Raw genomic sequence first — 21675 nt, 5'->3', positions numbered from 1 at the left:
GAAGAGGCTCCCTTATGTATTCCCCATTTGGTAAATTTCTAATAGTATGGTGATAGCGAGTATTGCCACCAGTAGGCTTCAGATAAAGACTGGTGTGTATCTTTTTAATCACCCTTGTTTTATTTCCCGTCACCCTGTTAGGCAGACATCAAAAACAAGATTAAGGTGTCAAAATGTTCAAAACTAAGTTTAAAGGAAACCTACCAGTTAGAATGGCAGGGGTAAGCAGTAAGTACCGAGCACCAGCTCAGGGTGAGCTGGTGCCGGTGCTTACTTTCGTTAGTGTTAATAACCGCTGTATCGCGGTTTTAACACTGTTTAAACTTTAGAGCAGAAGAGGCTTCGGCGCTGCGTGCGCACATACATAGGAAATGTCGGAGAGGTTGCGCGCGCACGGTCGCCTCGAAGCCTCTTCTGCTCTAAAGTTTAAACAGTGTTAAAACCGTGATACAGCGGTTATTAACACTAATGAAAGTAAGCACCGGCACCAGCTCACCGTGAGTTGGTGCTCGGTACTTACTGCTTACCCCTGCCATTCTAACTGGTAGGTTTCCTTTAAGGTTGAAATTATTATGATTAATGTATCTGATAAACGACTGCCTTAAGGTGTCCAATCCACCCCAAGAGGCAGTTGTCGATATATCTACAATTTCCAGCGAAAGGGTTATCGACATAGTACAAACATCTTTTCTCCCATAAAGCTGTGTAAATTTTGTCCACAGGAGGAGAGAATCAAGCTCCTGTTAAGCAACCTGTTTCCAGTATAAAAAAGTATCAAATGTGAAAATATTGTTTTGCAAAAGAAAAGATAGCACTGTAACTATATTGTCCTTAACCCCTTAGCGCTCTGCGTCCAATATATCCGACACTGAGCACAGTGACTTGGCGCTCAGCGTCCAATATATTGGACGCAGAGCTGATACCGCTTCAGCTCAAGATCTGAGCCGAATCAGCATCGGGATATACGGGGGGCCGACTGTAACTAATAGCCGACAACGCAGTGTAACACCGCATTTAACCTGCCTTTGGGGGGGCCTTTCCCCCTCGATAAACCCCCCCGCACCGTTTTCGGGGGGCACCGTTCATTGCTATGGCAGCCCTGGGTTCCTAAATTTTCAACAAAAGGGGATAACAACCCCAAAATGCAAACAATGGAAAAAGCACCTCATCCCACAAAAAAATGACATCACATGGCCCCAATAACAAAAGGCGAAAATTTTATAGCCTTTTAAAGGGACCAATGGGAAAACTAAAATCCTGGCTGCTGCAGGTCCCTCCTTCCCTTCTGCTCCTTGCTGTGTGCCCCATAAAACAATTAACAGCCACATGTGGGGGTCTCTGTACTCGAGAGGAATTGCAGAACATATTGTAAGATGTGTTTTCTCTTTTTATCTCTTGGATATGTATACATTTTTGGGCTAAATGAACGTATAACCGACAAAATTTGAACATTCTAAATTTCACCTCCATTTTGATTTGATTACTATGAAGATCCCAAGGGGTTAACAATCTTCCTGAAAGCTGTTTAGGATAGTTTGAGGGGTGCAGATTTGAAAATGGGTTTTTATGTTTTGATGTTAAATATGTAAAATTTCATTCAAAACGGTATTTATCCAGACATTTAAAAAATTATGAAAATATAAAGTAGACATATGGGAAATGTTATTCAGCAACTTATTTAGGTGGTAAATCTATATGCCTGAAAACGCAATGATTTAGAATTTCGAAAATGGCAATTTTTTAAAACAATTCACCATTTTTTTCTTTTTTTATGTAAATAAATGCAAAACTTATCAGCCAAAATTTACCACTAAAATGAAGTACAACATGTGGGGTAAAAAAAATATCTCAGAATCACTTTGATAAGTAAGTGTTCAAAAGTTATAACCATATAAAGCGACACGAGTCAGAAAACAAAAAATGGGGCCTAGCCTTAAGCTATAACATGGCTGCATCCTAAAGGGGGTTAAAGAGGGATATAGTAATATACTGTGCCCCCTATACGCTCTTGTTTTTCAATGAAATCTTGGAGTGCTGCCATCTTTATATATATTTTTCAGCTGAGAATGTTTCCATTTATGAATATGTTGCTTGTTTTTGAATTTATAGATACAGTCATGTGCAAAAGTTTTGAGAATGATGCAAATGTTAATTTTTACAAAGTCTACTGCATCATGTTTTATAATGGCAATTTGCATATACTCCAGAATGTTTTAAAGAGTGATCAGCTGAACAGCAATTAATTGCAAAGTCAATATTTGCCTAGAAAATGAATTTCTTACCCCAAAACACATTTTAACTTCATTGTAGGCCTGCCTTAAAAGGAGCAGCTAACATCTTTTCAGCGATTGCTTCATTAACTCAGGTGTGGCTGTTGATGAGAACAGGGCTGGAGATCAATCTGTCATGATTAATTAACCCCTTCCCGACATTTGACGTAATAGTACTGCATCGCGGGAGGTGCGTTCCCGCAAAATGCAGTACTATTACGTCAAGCTTCTGGCCCCGGCTCCTGAACGGAGCCGGGGCCAGAAGCTGCGGGTGTCGGCTATATGTTATAGCTGACACCCGCCTCTAACACCCGCGATCGGAGATTTCTCTGATCGCGGGTGTTAACCCCTAACACGCCGCGGTCGCGCTGACCGCGGTGTGTTAGAGGCATTTAAAGTTATTTAAAGTTGAATCGGACCCCCCCGCGGCGCTTACCGGGGGGGTCCGCTCCTCCGATCGCAGCCCCGGGACTGCCGGTGCCCGGGGCTGCGCGATCCTCCTCTCGGTGCCGGGTCCGTGCCTCCTGGCAGGACCCGGCTGTAAGACACTGGGCATGCGCAGCATGCTCAGTGTCTTACATTACACAGTGCAATACATCTGTATTGCACTGTGTAACCTGTAAAAAAGCTTGAACAAGTGATCAGAAGATCACTTGTTCAAGCTTAGATGTCAGTAACTGTAAGAAAAGGAAAAATAAATAAAGGTTTTTTACAGTAAAAATAAATAATAAAAGAAAGTGAAAGTCCCCCCAAACACCACATTTCCCTTTACACAAGTAATAAAGTATAAAAAACACTAAATCACGAAAAAACCCCACTTATTTGGTATCGCCGTGTCCGTAACAATCTGTACAATAAATCCTAATCATAATTGGACCCGCTCGGTGAACGTGGTAAAAAAAAAAAACCAAAAACTTGCCAAAAATTAAAACTTTTTATCAAATTGCTTTACAAAAAATGTTCTAAAAAGTGATCCGAAAAAGTTACAAGCAAAATGATACCAATAAAAAGAGCAACTTGTCACGCAAAAAATAAGCTTACAACCAGCTCCGTAAACCAAAAAATACTATAATTATGCCACTATAAAAATGGCAATACTAAAACAAATGCAATTTTTTCTATTCTAGTTTTCCTTCAATAAAATTGGACAAATAAAAATAAAACTATATAAATGAGGTATCACTGTAATCGTAGTGATCCGTAGAATAAAGATAATATATTATTGTTATGCTACAGTGAACAACCCCCCAAAAAAATGCTAAAAATCCAAAACAAGAATTGATGATTTTATTTTCCTCCACACGTAAAAAGTTAATAAAATTTCTTCAATAAGCTAAAAACCCACTAAAATTAAGTTTTTTTTTACAGTGCATCTCGTCTCGCAAAAAATAAGCCCTTATTTATCTAAATTGCTTAAAAAATAAATAAAGATTGTATAGCCTATTCCCAACGAGCGTTGTTATAGAACGGTGCGGCGGGTAGTGACTTTCCAACACCGGTCAGGGTAAGACGGCGGCTGTTCACTGATCGGGGTAAGACGGCGGTTGTTCCTGACAGCCATCCATCCTGCCCCATGGACCAGAAGGGTTACGTCCCCCCCACACACCCCCAGTTTATTATCGCTGCTACTGGCTCATCAATTCAGACGGGCCGATAGCAGCGAATTTACTTATGACGTCAGTAATACCGGTCACCATGTCTATAGACACGGTGATCGGGGCAGGGTGGCGGCTGTTCCTGACAGCCACCAATTTTGCCTTGCGGTCCAGAGGGGTTTTGTTGCCCCCCTCTGTCCATGTTTGCCGCTATTTGCTGGTCGATTTGGTCCAGCCAAAAGCAGCAATATTCGTCACAATGGGCATCGCTAGGGTGAATAAAAGCAACACTTGGTGATAATTTCCCTACTAAAACGAAGATTTGGTACAAAAGTGCTGGCCGTGTACATTGTACAGATTATGGTGTACAACTCTTACGAGCTGTTCCAATGTGCATGCCCTGACGTATCATTTCTCTGTTTTCAAGAGGAAGATATTAGGAAACTAATATTGGGACAAGAAAGACGGAGCCCCAGTACCTCTGGTTTAGATGTTCCTTTGTTTTGCCAGGACAGCATTTTCCCGGTGAATTCTGCTGCTTCTAATGGTAGGACTCAATAAAGAGTCTGTTCCAAAAGAGAAGTTAGGATGGACACTACATACTACTAAGAGACCTGCAACAACTCCAGAGTGACAACAGTTTAGTTGGTCCCCTGGTATATTCTACCTCCTTATACACTAGACATTCACAATTCACGCCCAACCTGTTGTGAATTAATTTCGGTAAAATGAATAATTGTAACAACTGTTATGTCCCGTTGCTCCCTATACCCCTCCATTATTTCATAAGGGGCGCCACATAATGGGCACTGAACTTTCCAGAAATAATTGAAATTTCCATCTTGGACTCCATTGCACATCATATTTGGAAACCACCTATATGTTCAAAATGCTCATTTCACCACGTGTATTACCCTACACCACATATTACACCTTGCTATATTCCCCAAGGGGTGTACATTCAACAATTAGGGTCACTTTTTGGGTTTTCCTCTGTTTTGGTACCACTACGGCTCTCCAAATGTATCCTGACACATGTGAAGGATTTCTTACAAATTTGGCCTCTAAAAGACAAACATCCCTCTTTTCCTCTACTGTGCGCCCATAAAGCATTTTATATGCACATGTGGGGTACTTCTACACTCGGGAGAAATAGTTTTACACCTTTTTTGGGGTTATTTAATATATTATCCCTTGTGGCTTACATAAATTAGGGGTAAGGTGACATTTATAGGAAAATTTTCACCTTTTTAATGATTCGGGCCTAATTGGATCATTCACCTGTAGGGGCAAATACATATATTACACATTGCAAAATTCTCTAAGGGGTGTGCATTCAAAGATTAGGGTCACTTTTCGGATTCTTATCTGTTTTATACCACTAGGGTTCTCCAAATGCATGTCAAACATTTCTGTCAAATTTGGCTTCTAAAAGGCAAACATCCCCCTTTCCTTTTACTGTGCGCCCATACAACATTTTATATACACAAGTGGGGTACTTCTACACTCGAGAGAAATAGGTTTACACATTTTGAGGGGTTATTACATTTTTTTATCCCTTGTGGCTATATAAAATTAGGAGTAAAATGACCTTTATAAGAAAATGTTCACCTTTTATCTATTTAAGTCCTAATTAAATCAAAAACCTTTACGGACAAATACACATATTACACCTTGCTAAATTCTCTAAGGGGTGTGCTTTCCAAAATGGTGATACTTGTTGGGGTTCCGCTCTGTTTTGGTACCACTACGGCTCTCTAAATGCATCCTGACACATGTAAAGGATGTCTGTCAAATTTGGCTTCTAAAAGGCCAACGCCCCTCTTTCCCTTCTGAGCTTCACTGCATACCCATACAACATTTTATTTGCATGTGTGGGGCAATTTTATACTTGGGAGAAATGCTAGTACACATTTTTTGGGGTTGTTTCATCTTTAATGCCTTATGGGATACAAAAATTAGCCGTAAAAGTGACTTTTTTGGGAAAATGTTCACCTTTTTCCTTTTAGGGACCTAATTGAAGCAAACACCTGTAGGGGTAAATACACATATTACACCTTGCTGAATTATCCAAAGGGTGCACTTTCCAAAATGGTGACACTTGTTGGGGTTCCCCTCTGTTTTGGTACCACTAGGGCTCTCCAAATGCATCCTGACACATGTAAAGGATGATTGTCAAATCTGGCTTCTAAAAGGCCAAAGCCCCTCTTTCCCTTCTGAGCCCTACTGTGTACCCATACAACACTTTATATGCAAAAGTGGTGCAGTTCTGTGCTTAGGAGAAATAGTTTTACACATTTATGGGGTTGTTTCATCTTTTATCCCTTGTGGCTTACAAAAATTTGGGGTAAAAGTGACTTTTTTGAGAAAATTTTCACCTTTTTTCCCTTTTGGGGCCTAATTGAATCAAACACCTGTTGGGGAAAATGCACAAATTACACGTTGCTAAACTCTCCAAGGGGTGTACTTTCCAAAATGGTGTCTCATGTTGGGGCTTTCCTCTGTTTTGGTACCACTATGGCTCTCCAAATGCATCCTGACACATGAAAACTTTTTCAGCCATATTTGCCCTGCAAAAACGAAACAACGCTCTTTCCATTCCAAGTGCCCCCCTGTGCCCGTACAGCAGGGTACCGTGACAAAATGGGTATTGGCATACTCAAGAGGAATTGCCCTCAACATTGTAAAATGCATTTTCCTTTTTAACCCATTGTGAAGGTGCAAATTTTAGTGTTCAATGAATCTACAGTAAAATAAAATTACATTTCTCTAATTTCACTTTCATTTATCTTTCACGCTCATGAAACGCTCAAAGGGTTAACAAAATTCCCAAAGGTTGTTTTGAATATTTTGAGGGGTGTAGTTTCTAAAATGGTGTCATTTGTGGGGGGTTTCTGTCATGTGGGCCTTATAAAGTCACTTCTAACTAAATTGACCCTCCAAAAGTAGGTTTTGATGATTTTTGTGAAAATCTGAAAAATTGCACCTAAAGTTATAAGCCTCCTTACATCAAAAATAAAGGAAAAGATGTTTGAAAAATGATGCCAAGTTAAAGCAGACATATGGAAAATGTTAGTTATCAAGTTATTTTAGTGATATGACCAACTTTCCAAAAAGTAGAAAATTTTGAATTTGGAAAACATAGTTTTTTTCAAAATTTTTGCCAAATTTCCATTTATTTCATAAATAAATACTAAATATATTTATTAAATTTCTCAACCAGCATGAAGTACAATGTGTCACGAAAAAACAATCTCAAAATTAACTGGATATGTTAAAGCGTTCCAAATTTATAACCACTTAAATAGACACATGTCAGATTTTAAAAAATGGTCCGTGTCAGGAAGGTGAAAAGTGGCTTCAGCGTTAAGGGGTTAAAGGACACCTGTCATCAGGTCTCTGTCACTAGTCTTGTGACCTCTACCTGTTGGAGCAGCTCACAAGGATCCCATCCCAGCCTTTATCTAGTTATTTCATACATTATTCATTGTAAAATCATCTATTCTTTATCATGTAAATGAGGCTGGTCACATGGTCAGAGGCAGTGATGTCACCCCTGTTACCCCTCCCCTCTCCTCCCCCTGCTCATGTCTGTGTGTAATGTATAGTAAAGCATGGCTAGTATGTGTGCTGCATCTGCTGACATGCTGCATCCTCCTAATACACAGGTAAGTGACACAGACTTCAGCTACACATGAATCTGACATGTTCTGCTGTAACATGGCTGCCTGGAGCTGCTGTATCTCTCCTAAACACACACACATGCACACACAGGCTGCAGGGGGCGTGGCCACCAGCACCAGGAAGCACATCATTATACAGCCTCACATCATTATACAGGCTGTCAGTCATGCACTGGGGCTGTGGCCGTGCCTCCCACTCATGAATAGAGTGGACAGCTTGAATATGCTAATGCTTCATTGGACATTTCACAGGTCATTTGCATACAGCTTTAGGACCTCATTGCTTAGGTTTACAGTCATGTAGAGGGACAATGAAGGGATAGAGGCAATGCTCTCTAATGGCAGTTTATGAAAATATATTTAGTTTAGGGGGGTTATTTTGCATGACGGGTTCTCTTTAAGAATCATACCACTGGACACTTTAAAAGGAGGCTGGTGCTTGGCATCATTGTTTCTCTTCTGTTAAACATGGTTATCTCTAAAGAAACAAGTGCAGTTATCATTGCACTGCACAAAACTGGCCTAATAGGGAAGAGTATCGCAGCTAGAAAGATTGCACCTCAGTCAACAATCTATCGCATTATCAAGGAACTCAAGGTTCCATTGTTGCCAAAAAGGCTCCAGGCCGCCCAAGAAGGACCATCTCTTAAAAGTGTTTCAGCTTTGGGATCGGGCTACCAGCAGTGCAGGGCTTGCTCAGGAATGGCAGCAGGCAGGTGTGAGTGCATCTGCACGCACTGTGAGGCTGAGACTTTTGGAGCAAGGCCTGGTGTCAAGGAGGGCAGCAAAGAAGCCACTTCTCTCCAGAAAAAACATCAGGGACAGACTGATATTCTGCAAAAGGTACAGGGAGAGGACTGGGGTATAGTAATTTTCTCTGATGAATCCCTTTTCCGATTGTTTGGAACATCTGGAAAAAAGCTTGTTCGAAGAAGACAAGGTGAGCAATACCACCAGTCTTGTCTCATGCCAACTGTAAAGCATCCTGCAACCATTCATGTGTGGGGTTGCTTCTCAGCCAAGGGCATCGGCTCTCTCACAGTCTTGCCTAAAAACACATTCATGAATAAAGAATGGTACCAGAAGGTCCTCCAAGAGCAACTTCTCCCAACCGTCCAAAAGTAGTTTGGTGATTAACCCCTACGGGACTCGGCCTCTTTTGGCCTTAAGAACGCGGCCCCATTTTTCAAATCTGGCCTGTGTCACTATAAGTGGTTATAGCTTTGAAACGCTATGAGATATCCAGGGGATTTTAAGATTGTTTTCTCATGACACATTGTACTTCAAATTAGTTTTAAAATTTGGATGAAATCTTTTGCGTTTAGTTATGAAAAAAAACAAAATTTGGAAAAAATTTGGAAAAATTCTGTATTTTCAACGTTCTAAATTCTCTACTTTTGATGCAGATAGTGATAGCACCCAAATAAATTCATAACTTACATTTCCCAAATGTCTGCTTTATGTTGGCATGGTTTTTTAAGATTCCACATATTTTACTAGAATGTTATGAGGCTCAGAATTTAGGCATCATTTTTCACAGTTTTTGTAAAATCACCAAAACCTGTATTTAGATGGACCTGCTCAACTTCTAATTGACACTGAGAGGCCTAAATAATAGCGAGACTTGTAAATTACCCCATTATGGAAACTACACGCCTCAACGTATGAAAAACCACTTTTAAGAAGTTTGTTAATCCTTTAGGTGTTGCAAATTGTAATATTTTTTCACAATACACTCATTTTGGGTGAAAAATTAAACATTTACAATGGATTAAATGAAAAAAGGCTCGACAAAGTTTGATACCCAATTTCTCCCGAGTACACCAATACCCCATATGTGGTGGTAACCTGCTGTATGGGCGCACGGCCAGGCATAGAAGGGAAGGAGGCGCCATCCAGATCAGATTTGCTATGTCACATTGTACAGGCTAAAAAATTTTTCTTTTTTTAATGTGGACCTATAGGGGCTTATTTCTTTTGGCACATGAGATGCACTTTTCTGGTACGTAATTTTGGGGCATCGATAGCTAATTGGTGAGATTTTATTAACTCTTTGTTGGTGGAGGAAATGAAAATCATAAATTTTTAGGAAAATTTTTATTTTTTTTTTTAGCCGTTTACCATACCATAAAAATAGTATATTATTTTTATTCTATGGATCGCCACGATAACGAAAAGACCTCATTTATAAAGATTTTTTTTATTTTTTCCCATTTTTACTGAATACAAAGTAATTTGGCAAAAATGTTGTTAATTTTAGCATCACCATCTTTTCATATGCATAACTTTTTTACTTTTCCCCTCACAAATCTGTTTAAGGGCTTATTTTTTGCGAGAAGGATTGTTCATTTTAGTGGTCTTATTTTAGAGTGTATAACATTTTTTAAATCACTTTTTAGAGCATTTTTATAGGGTATTAATTAAAAAATATCTTTTTTCGGAACGTTTTTGCATTTTTTTTTTCCTCCGGCGTTTACCGTGCGGGTCCAGTAACGATTCTGTTTTATTATACAGATTGTTACGGATGCGGCAATACCAAATATGCAAGGGTTTTATTGTGTTTTTGTGGTTTTTATACTTTATTAAGTGTTTTTATGGGAAAGTGACATTTTAGGGGCTTATATTTTAATGTATTTATTTTTTATTTATTCTAATGTGTTAACTTTAGTGTTTTTCACTTTTTACTTATACATACTTGAACTTGAACCAGCGATGCTCTGATCGCTGGTTCAAGTTCAATATACTGCTCTACAATACTACCGTATTTTCCGGGCCATTAGGCGCACCGGAATATATGGCGCATTAGTCTGATGCGCCTTATATATGTAATAATTCCATATATAAGGCGCATCGGAGTATAAGGCGCAGGGTCCGGGGGCGTGTCAGAGGTCCGGGGGCGGAGCGGAGACTCGACGGGACGAGACGCGACGCCGAGACGCGACGCCGAGACGCGGCGCGGAACACGGGGAAGGTGAGCGGGGAAGGTGAGGTGGAGGATGGCAGCGGACCATACTTACATAGGTCCCCGCTACCGGAGACAGCAGATCTCCAGCGGGAACTGCAGACCACGCGGCAGAAGTTGTTCGTGCCGCGTGGTCTGCAGTTCCCGCTGGAGATCTGCTGTCTCTGGTCTCCGGTAGCGGGGACCTATGTAAGTATGGTCCGCTGCCCTGTGCCATACATAGGGCGCACCGGACTATAAGGCGCACTTTGGATTTCCAAGGAAATCCAAGACTTTTAAGTGCGCCTTATAGTCCGGAAAATACGGTATTTTATTGTAGAGCAGTGTAAGCTGTCTGAGCATACAGACGGGGTCTGACTGCCAGGGAGACCGGGCAGCTCTGGGGCACATGCCAGTCCTCGGAGCTGCCCAGAAGAGGATAGGATCCCCCAGTAAGCGGCGCGGGTGATCCAATCCATAGCGCAAACACCCTTACACGCCGCAGTCATGCTTGACCGCGGTGTCTAAGGGGTTAACACTCACAATGAGAGCCGGCTCCAATCGCGGGTGTTAGCGCAGGCTGTCAGCTGTGATAGACAGCTGACAGCTGCTGCTTCTGGTGCCGGCTCTGTTCGTGAGCCGATGCCAGAAGCAGGACGTTATAGCACATCCCCGTGCACTTAGCATCTAGCCCCGGGGACATACTATAACGTCCTGGTGCGCCTAGGGGTCAACAATGCCTTTTCCAGCATGATGGAGCACCTTTCCATGAAGCAAAGGTGATAACTAAGTGGCACAGGGAACAAATCATGGGATTTTGGGTCCATGGCCTGGAAACTCCCCAGATCGTATTGCCATTGAGAACTTGTGGTCAATCATCAAGAGACGGGTGGACAAACAATAACCAACAAATTGTGACAAAATGCAAGCATTGATTGTGCAAGAATGGACTGCTATCAGTCAGGATTTGGTACAGAAGTTGATTGAGAGCATGCCAGGGAGAATTGCAGAGGTCCTAAGGAAGAAGTGTCAACACTGCAAATATTGACTTGCTGCATTAACTTATTCTAACTGCTTATTCTAAAAGTTTTTTTAACTCATAATATGATTGCACTTGTATTTCTGTATGTTATAAAAACATCTGACAAACACACAAAAAAAACAGGGGGCAACAGATGTGAAAATATAATATTTGTGTCATTCTCAAAACTTTTGGCCATGACTGTACACTGTGCCCAACACAGACACTATGTCATGGGTTCCCCTGCGACCCATATCCTGGGTCGCTGGCGCACCCGTGTGACCTTCCGGTGCCACCAGAGCCTGCCTGCGGGGGAACTCCACCTGGCTCCAGCGACAGTCTCCCGCTGATAATTGGCGCTGCTCTGCCACCTTCCCTGCTAAATTCCCAGCCCATTCCTGTGTCCCCTGACATATCTTTGTGCTTCTATGCCTAAGAGAAAGCTTTGTTCCATTCCCTCTGCGATTATCCTGCTTTCTCGTAGTAACCTCGATTCCGTTCCTGACTCCGATCCCGTCTGATCCTGTGCTGCTTGTCCTTGACCACGAGTTTGCCTGACATTTTGTACTACGCCTTGGTCGCCACTGTGGACAAAGTCGCGCCTGTGGAATGACCTGGTGGTACCACGCCGCAACAAGTCCAACCTGCTTTGCTCACCATGTGAGTTAAATATGAGCGTCAAAGAGAAGTGTCTGAATACTTATGACCATGTGATATTTAATTTTTTTCTTGTTTAATAATTTAGCAAAAGTATCTACATTTCTGTGTTTTCTGTAAAGATGGGGTGCAGAGAATACATTAATGAGGAAACAAATAACTTTTTTGACCTTACCAATTGGCTGCAATGACCCAAAAAAGTGAAAAATTTAAAGGGGTCTGAATACTTTCCATACCTACTGTATATATACACACAGTGTCGGACTGGAATACCTTGAGCCCACCAGAGAAAATTTTTTGGGGGGCCCACCCTTCATGTAAGAAGAAATACTACCAGACTTATCCGAATTGAATTGTAAAACACATTCTAGCAGATTTATTAGAAGCATCAAACATTAGATACAGAGCCAGAACCAAGGTCCATACATAACTGTAGCATTCGGCCAAGCTCGCAGCCATATACGTGTCCCCACAATGGCAGTGTGAATGCACCCTATCGCTGTCAAATCATCGCTAGGAAAACATCTTATTATATTACTGTGTACTGTGGCTGTAGCTCCATGTATGGCTGTGTACTGTGCCTGTAGCTCCATGTATGGCTGTGTACTGCTGCTGTAGCTCCATGTATGGCTGTGTACTGCGGCTGTAGCTCCATGTTGGCTGTGTACTGCGGCTGTAGCTCCATGTATGGCTGTGTACTGCAGCTGTAGCTCCATGTATGGCTGTGTACTGTGCCTGTAGCTCCATGTATGGCTGTGTACTGCGGCTGTAGCTCCATGTATGGCTGTGTACTGTGGCTGTACACAGGGCCTCCCCCTCTTCCCCCAGTATAGACACAGGGCCCCCCTCATCCCACTATAGACACAGGGCATCCCCTTACCCAAGTATAGACACAGGGCCTCCCCTTACCCAAGTATAGAGACAGGGCCTCCCCTCATACCAGTATAGAGACAGCCCCCACCCCAGTATAGAGACAGGGCCTCCCCCCAGTATAGAGACAGCCCCCCCCATTCACCCTAGTATAGAGACAGGGCCCCCCACCACCACCACCCCAGTATAGAGACAGGGCCTCCCCCCCCACCCCAGTATAGAGACAGGGCCTACCCCCCCCCATCCAATATATAAACAGACCCCCTTCACCCTAGTATAGAGACAGGGCCTTCCCCCCACCCAATATAGAGACAGCCCCCCCCCCCTTCACCCTAGTATAGAGACAGGGCCTTCCCACCACCACCCCAGTATAGAGAAAGGGCCTACCCCCTACCCAATATAGTGACAGCTCCCCCCCACAGTATAGACAGACGCACAAAAGGGGCGGAGACATACCTCGCAACGGAGCACATAACGTCCAACGGGGCACCGGTCAGGCGCGGCCACGCAAACATCGGAGAGGCGCGGCTGCATCCATGTCGGCAAAAGGATAGGCGCGGCCGCGCAGCCATCGGGCAGGCGCGGCCCCAGCAGCCATCGGGCAGGCACTGCCCCGTAGGCATTGGCCGCCGCGGCACAGCAGGCGCCGGGGCCCACCGGAGGATTCTCCGGTGGGCCTGTCCGACGCTGTATACACACACAGGGCTTTTTTAAACTAACCAAATCACCTACCTTACCCATGTTCTCATGTGTTCCTCTTTCTCCTGCTTCTGCCGTCTGGCTCCTGGCTGCAGCTGATGACTCATACAGTGTGATGATGTTATCTTCATACTGCATGCTCACAGATGAATCCCTGTGCAGCACACTCATTATCAATAGCCCCCCACATACTCCACATGGTCGGCACCCTGGGAAACGATCATGCTTCAAGTGATATGCCGCAGTCCTACACACAATATGATAGGTTATTCATGTCTTTAGGCCCGTGACATCACAGGATGACCAGGAAAAGTCATCTGGTCAACAGCAGCAAGTACAGCTTTGTTATCTCTGATGGCTTGACGGTTTAAGTAAACCATCAAGCCATGTTGCAAGTCTCTCCAATAATGAGTTGGCACTGGATACCATTGAACAGAAAGAAGAAGGAAAGTTCTCAGCAGCACAATTGTATAGAAATGGCGGGTGCAAGCTCCCAGGACCAGGAAAACAGGTCCTCCAAAACATGTACAAAGAAAAGAAGCAGCACTCAAACGCAGGTAGATGTAAGGTGAAAAGGTGCTGTCTTTATCCCATAGTGATAAAAAGAGTGAAAAGAAGTCTCATGACCTCCGACATACCACCCCTTATTAACCATATAAAGTGCATAAAAAGTGCTTGTAATATTAATCCACACATAATAGAATAAAGAGCAAATAGTCAAGGCAAAGAGATACATCACAGTAGTTGATAAATATAGTAAAGTGAATAGATGTTGTAGTAAGATGTTGATTGCTGTATTAGTACGTACTGTTATGATGTTACAAACCTGTGAAGAATGTAAGTGTGAACAGCACATGTAAACAAAAGCTAGAAAGTAAGCCTGCTGACTATCATGTGTAATTAAGGCTAAATGCACACTGCCGTGTGCCCGCCGCACCGTAGCACGGCGGGCACACGGCAGCGCAGGGAGAGGAGGAGGAGGTGAGCGCAGCTCACCCTCGCCCCTCTCCAAAGCGATGTATGTCCGCGGCGCAGTAATACGGGAAAAGATAAAACATGTCCTATCTTTTCCCGGGCTACAGAGAGGTATGGTGCCGCACGTCGCGAGCCCATAGAAGTGTATGGGGAACGTATATCGGCCTAATATACGTTGGCCGTATATACGTTCCCCATACTGTAGTGTGAATGCAGCCTAAGTCTGTTTATCCCCGATCACAGTAAAAGTAGAAGGTGCCGATGATAGCACATGTTTGGATAATGATAAAAGTAGATGAAAACTCAAAACCCAAAATGTAATAAAATAAATGCCACATAATAGTATAATCCTCACTTAAGAGGTCTAATAAGATACTGTATATAGAGAAGTTTAAAACAGTATAAATTCATTCAGTGGCTAGTGGGAAGGAGGGCCAGGCCACCAAACTCTGGGGGGTCCATTCAAACTAAAATATCTAAGGGGACCCCTGCAACAATTTAGTGTTGCCGGAGCCAAACTATGGGCACCATGTCACACACTGTAGTGCCACAACAGCATAATAATGCACTGCCCAACATCTAATATTAGAGCACATTTAATATATAGTACATGAGCGTGGTTAAATAACTGCACAGAGATGACTGAAGAGGCAATTACATGGCTAGAAAAATATTAATCATAAAAATTGGAGAAAATGGAGAAGTATTGATGTGTCTGTTTAGAAAAAAAACAAATATTATATAAATTTCAAAATATATGGTATAAATACATAACAATCACAGAAAAATGAAAAACATCATCAACAATGTCCAAAAATAGAAAACTACTAATATGATTAACCTATATAGTACTTTGTTTGAAATCCACATTTAGAACCATAGGTTTTAAGGTGTCAAGAATAGAGATTTTAACTCATGCTGTAATGATGCTCCCTGTCACCACCCCTTCGTAATGGTGGGAAATGGTCAAACAAGCAAAATCTGAGATGCTTCTCTTTATAGCCTGCTTCCAAGAAATGTTTCTTCTGAGAAATTCAATATTTGTACATATTTACTGCACCAAGACCCAACTCAGTACATAAATTCAGCCTCTGAATCTCGATCAGTAGAAAAAGATTACATAAAAACAGTACCAGAACCACACTCATAAATATTGAGAGCATAACTTTGAGCTCATTGGTGATACCTGCACTTAATGGAATCTGAAAACTCACAGATGTCTTTGATCAAAGGAGTCTCTTTTAATTTCTTCTTCAACCTGGTCGCCATTTTAGCTTCTTCCAGCCATAACTCGTCTCTGCAAAATTTAACAACACTAAAATTTTAGGTTCTTCACTTCATCATCATCTTCTCCATCTTATTATAAAAAACCTCATACTGTTCTATAACAGTACAGTACCAGGGCTACAACAGTAGCCAATATATTAACAGTTATTCAATATAGTCACATTGTTATCACACAGAAGACAGTATAAAAAAAATGGATCCCAAGGATTGAAAAAACTGTTCCTAGGGCAACCATTCCTCTGCTCCTGGACAACAGAAAGCGTAACTCCCGCATGACTATAGTAAGCATAACTTCTGTAATATTTAAAATTTCTCACGGTCACCTGAGAAATGATCCAGGAGCAACATTTTTACCCTAGGTTTCTGAGAGAGAAGGGTCTGTTGGTGCTGTAGCAGCTTAGGCCTTGCATTGTGAAAGAACATTGACATGGTTAGCCAGCTCAGAAACCAGCCTTTGGAACCGGTACACAAGATCTGGAATGGTGGTCATACTGAACTGGACCAGAAGGAGATTTTTTTGAGTTTGGGTATACTATATACATGTTCAGGACTGGAGAAACAAACAGACACAGTGGGACTTTTGACGAACCCTCTTCACAGCAGTCCCTCTTTACTTCTCCAGACTACTCTAGGTGGTAGCTAGACAATTAGTCTCTGTTCCTCACTTGCACCAAAGTGCAAACACAGAGACCAAGAAAAGACAATGGAATAGACATCAAATATGGATCAGAACAGATGAAATATAAGGTACAAAATCAATGGGCAAAAGGGCAGTCAAGAATACAGGAAAAAGCGTCAAAGATACCAAAATCAGTTTACAGAGTACAAAACTATAGTAGGCAATGAGTACTGATCCACAAGACCATAGAGTCCATAGAGGTCCAGAAAGTAATTGGATCAGTACTCTGACGTCAGACAAGATGGCAAGGGTATCAGAAAGAGTTTGGGGCTGATTTACTTAACCGGTCCCTTCACGATCCAGCGGCGCGTTCTGTGTGGAGGATTCGGGTCTTCCGGCGATTCACTAAGGTAGTGCGCCTGATGTCCACCAGGTGTCGCTGCTGCGCTGAAGTTCGTCGGAATGCACTGAAGTTCACCGTCCTCCGCCGGGTGAAGGTAAGCGTGTGTCAAGCACACTTTTTTTTTTAAATGCGGCGGTTTTTCTGAATCCATCAGGTTTTCGCATGGCCAGGCCCCCCCCCCTCCCAATTTCCTTCGCGTGCACGCCAGCGCTGATGCGCCACAATCCGATCGCGTGTGCCAAAACCCCGGGGCAATTCAGGGAAAATCGGCGCAAAATGGAAAAATTTGGGTAAACCCCTGGAAAAACGCGATTCAGGCCCTTAGTAAATGACCCCCATTATGTTAATCACAGGAAAAAGTAGTGTACCAAAGCAGAGTCTGCAGGGGGGCAAAAAGGTGTGGTACAAATCAATCAAGGTTGCCAGGAGAATGAATACACCAGTGTTCAGACTAGTAAGAGGCAGAATTTTAAAAAATTTACACTATCAGCGCATCCTTGGCCATACTCTACAGATCAAGCATAGTGTAAGAACAGATATAACAGAGTGCATGGCAGCATTTGACAGTACTTCCTTTCTGGCTAAAAATCTCATGCAGTCTCCTTAGGCATCAACAAGGAAAGATGATTTGAATAATAAAAGGAAATCAAATATCAAGATGTGGGTGCCTACTTGCAACCTGTCAAGCTTTTTTGAGTAGGCCATCAGTCTTTCAGTCCATCATATCATTTAAATGTGTTGTCCCTTGGGAAGATACAACTGAGAAAAAGCTTTCTGTTGTAATCGAGTAAATCAGGTGTTCTCTTTATTCATCAGAAATACATGCAACATGAGAAATAAAGAGAACAACTAATTCACTGGATTACAATAGAGTGCTGCTGCTTTTTCCTTAATTGTATCTGAACCCATGCAACTGGTATCTTTCTGCTGCGGGCACTCGTAAACAGGCCTAGACTGGGCAAATTTGGATGTTGTCTCATACTTTGTTTATAAGTCCCAAACAAAGTTTGAGACAGCAAGTCCGACAGCTGGGATCCCCACCAAGTATGCAAAAGGGCCCCCCTGCAATTAGGAGAATGGGGATCCTGTCCCCACTTCTGGTTGGAGTGGCAGGTCGAGCATTTACCCTGCCGCTCCTACCAATTTTATGATAGCGGCCGAAGATTGCTGAGCACACCGCATAGCAGGTTAAGATTTAGTGAATTCAATATATCTTAAATTAAGAGCTATTATCCCATATCCAATCCCATGGGACCCAGGTATTGCCTTGCTGTCTCTTGGTATGGAAAATATTCCACTCAATCATGCGACAATTATTTCTCATTGCTTAAATGCAACTAGGAATCTTATAGCTAAAAATTGGAAATCTTCTAGTCTCCCCTCTATACAAGAAATTTTTCATACAGTTAATAATAATTATAAGATGGAAATTCTTATTGCAAAAACAAAAGGTCAACAAAGCATATGCGAAAAACAATGGGCAGTATGGACTGAGTTCCTGTCTGCTCATCCATTATGATTAACAATATGGGCTATGTAACTTTTAGCAGCATTTCATTTATTACAATTCTGGAGGAAATTTATATGGGCAATATTTTATGTTCTATGTTACATGTTAATTATTTTTCTGTTATAACATGTATTGCTTGACTTACGTCTACATTTTGAAAATCTGATTTCATGTGCCAACATTTGTAACCACGGTAATACATGCATTGTATTTTTGTTACATACTGTTTTTAAAAAAAAAAAACAATAAAAAGAAAGATACAAAAAAAAAAAGATTTAGTGATGTAGTGTTAACAGGTAGGGGTTAACTTGCTAATTTAGAGCTTGCTATTAGCCAGTTAAAAGCCTAAAACAAACATTTACCACCTTTGTTATGGGAAGAGGCAGGTACAATCCATTAGCTAACTATGTATAGATGGTTACTTCCTGGAATGGCTGCAGCTTGGTATTATTGGGGACTGATTTGGCAAGCTCTGTGTAGAGCTGCATAATCTGTGTGCAATATATAAATACAGTAAAGGAATACATTATGAAAGCCCCAAAACAATGGGCTCTGACACTGCACTTCTGGTACTAGAAATTGGTGGGAACCTATGCTATGTTTTTTGAAATTAATAATTGAACAAAAAGGACACGAGGTCGTCCTTAGTTTCCTTAACCACCCAGATATAATACAGTAGCAGCAGCCTAAAATTATTGTTGTGTGACAAGTCATTGTTTTTGGGCTTTTACAGCCCAATAATATCAGCCTGCAGCAGGCACAATACTTGCCCATCTATAGATGGTCCAGAACAATAGTGTACTCGGCTCTATCTGGCACTCCTGGCAGCAGTGGGTACAACGGTAATTGTAAGAGGATTAGTATTAAATTAACTGAAATATTTAAAATAATACACACACATTTTTCTTTACCTTTTTTGTTATGCAAATGAAAACTTCCTGACACACTCTTGTTAACAGTTTTATTTTAAAAAAATCCAAGAGTTCACCAGTATAGTCCATAGCATACATGAATCTGGTTTTAAAAAAATTAAAAATAAACACACAGAGTTGGGTATTCCTCAGCCCTTCGTCTCAGTCTAAACTCAGACCAGGACCTATTCTTGTCCGTGTTTGCGGCTCTGCTCACCCATAGAAGTCTACGGGGGTGTGAAAAATACATATGACACATAGGGGGGGATTTACTAATTCTGAGGCAAGCACGACTGACGGCATTGGCGATCAGTCTCCGGAAAGCACAGCCCGATGTTTTAAAGTGGCTCACGCCTGTAAGTAAATAATGGGTAGACGGTAATAATCAGCCGTGCGCCATTAAAATGCCGACATCAATGAGGTGTGCGCCAAAATCTTACATGGACTGCGCCTTAATTTTGCTCTCTGACCAATTTTTTCCTTGTCTATTGTGCGCCAAAAATTGCGCCTAACAATGCCGATAAAATACACAAAAATGTGACAGATAATGTGGAAAAGTTAGGGCACGCCCACTTGCGCCAAAATAAGACGGAGGAGTCGGGATAGTCAGAAACATCTGTTCTTTCTGGTGCAAACTCATTATAAATATATATACAGTACAATAAATCTAAATTGCAGACACCTTTGGTAACTGTTACAGCTGGTTTTTGTAGCCTGGGACTAAAATACTGTAAATTACCAACATCCAGAAGGCTGTTTGTAACTAGGGTTCGTCTGTTAGTTGGGTGTTCTTAAGTAGGGGACCGCAGTATTGAATAGTGTCCTGTTAATTGACCTTCAGAAACATTTTCATCATTTTCAAAACTTTTACTTTACTTCAATATTCACATATATACATCGATTTTCATATACCGGTAAGTAGATATTTCCTTTCTTTTGTGCAAATTATCGGCTGGTAGATATTTATATACTCCTGTGAGTGTGAACACTATACATATAGTTTGTAAAGTCGCCTTGCTCGGCGATCTTAGCACTCACTTGTTCGCAGCCTCAGGGCTGAGATGTACGTTTACACTCATAGGAGTATATACACTCAGATACACACAGTGCCCACCCAGAGATGACCCCAGTTATGGTTGGTTATTTACGGTCAGGTCCATAAAAGACCATTTTAGTGCCAAGTTTGTACAGGCGTACACCCCCACAAAACATGTGTCCATAGACGAGTCCAGGGTAGAATTCAAAGGGAGACTTCAATTCCAACAGCATGGTGTGAAGAGGTATAAGCTGTTTGAGAGTACATCAGGGTATACATACAAGTTCAGAGTTTCTGAGGCGAACTGTCACAGGGGTCGCGGGCTCCCCTGTGCCCCTCGGTGCCAGCTGGCGCAGCGCCTGCGCTGCTTACCTGTCCCCGCTCCGGATTCCCGTCCGCGGCCCATGTGCACATGTCTCCTAGGGTGCCTGCGAGCTGGCTTCATGAAATTTTAAGGGCCAGCGCACCGGTAATTGGCGCTGGCCATTTCACAGAAGGCTATTTAAACCTGCCTCTCCCATCACACCCTACCGGATCTTTGTGCCTTAGAGAAAGCTTTGTCTAATGCCCTGCGCTGTTCCTTTCCTGACTACGCTATTCCTGTGCTTCTCAGTATTCTGCAGGGAACTTAGTGGATGCCGCTGTGGTCTATGGGCATCACATCCCTGTGGTCCTTCTCGAGAAGCCTCTGGTCATCTCCTTGGTCACCGGACAAATGCTCTCCGATCCAGTACCGCACCGAGCCAATTTCCCTGCAGGTCGATTTTTTGCATAAGGAGAGACTGTCCTTCTATGTGCTGCCACGCTCTACCTCGTCTCTCCTGCTGGGTCTTCTGTGGCTGCAGCTCCATGCAACTGTTCTCAACTGAATGACAGGGGAAATTCTTTGTTGGAGTCCAGAGTGTCAGTCCCGTTGCGCCTGACTTGGCTTCCTCTGTGATTCCCAAGTCTTTGGAGGGCCTACCAATGTGTTACCAGGACTTTGCTGACGTGTTCTCCAAGAAGCAGGCAGAGACATTGCCACCACATCGTCCCTACAAATGCCCTATAGAGCTGTTGCCTGGTACCTCTCCTCCCCGGGGTCGGGTGTACTCTCTCGATACCTGAGACCGCTGCCATGTCGGAGTATATTAAAGAGAACCTGCAGAGAGGGTTTATACGTAAGTCCTCCTCTCCAGCTGGTGCAGGGTTCTTTTTC

The 21675-nt window shown here is 42.4% G+C and overlaps 1 protein-coding gene across 1 annotated transcript in view; it reads right to left on the bottom strand.

The window, feature by feature from the left end:
• The window catches only part of TMEM242 (transmembrane protein 242), a 79067-nt gene extending 63064 nt beyond the window's left edge, over positions 1-16003 (bottom strand). The window contains exon 1 of the mRNA XM_072141066.1: positions 15926-16003. Coding sequence (XP_071997167.1) covers positions 15926-15980 — 55 coding nt within the window. The 5' untranslated portion in view covers positions 15981-16003. The remainder of the gene's footprint in view (positions 1-15925) is intronic.
• Positions 16004-21675: the final 5672 nt, after the last annotated feature.

This window comes from Engystomops pustulosus, chromosome 3 (genome assembly GCF_040894005.1).
Source record: "Engystomops pustulosus chromosome 3, aEngPut4.maternal, whole genome shotgun sequence".
NCBI lineage: Eukaryota > Metazoa > Chordata > Amphibia > Anura > Leptodactylidae > Engystomops > Engystomops pustulosus.
This window is presented reverse-complemented; position numbering and strand designations above follow the sequence as displayed.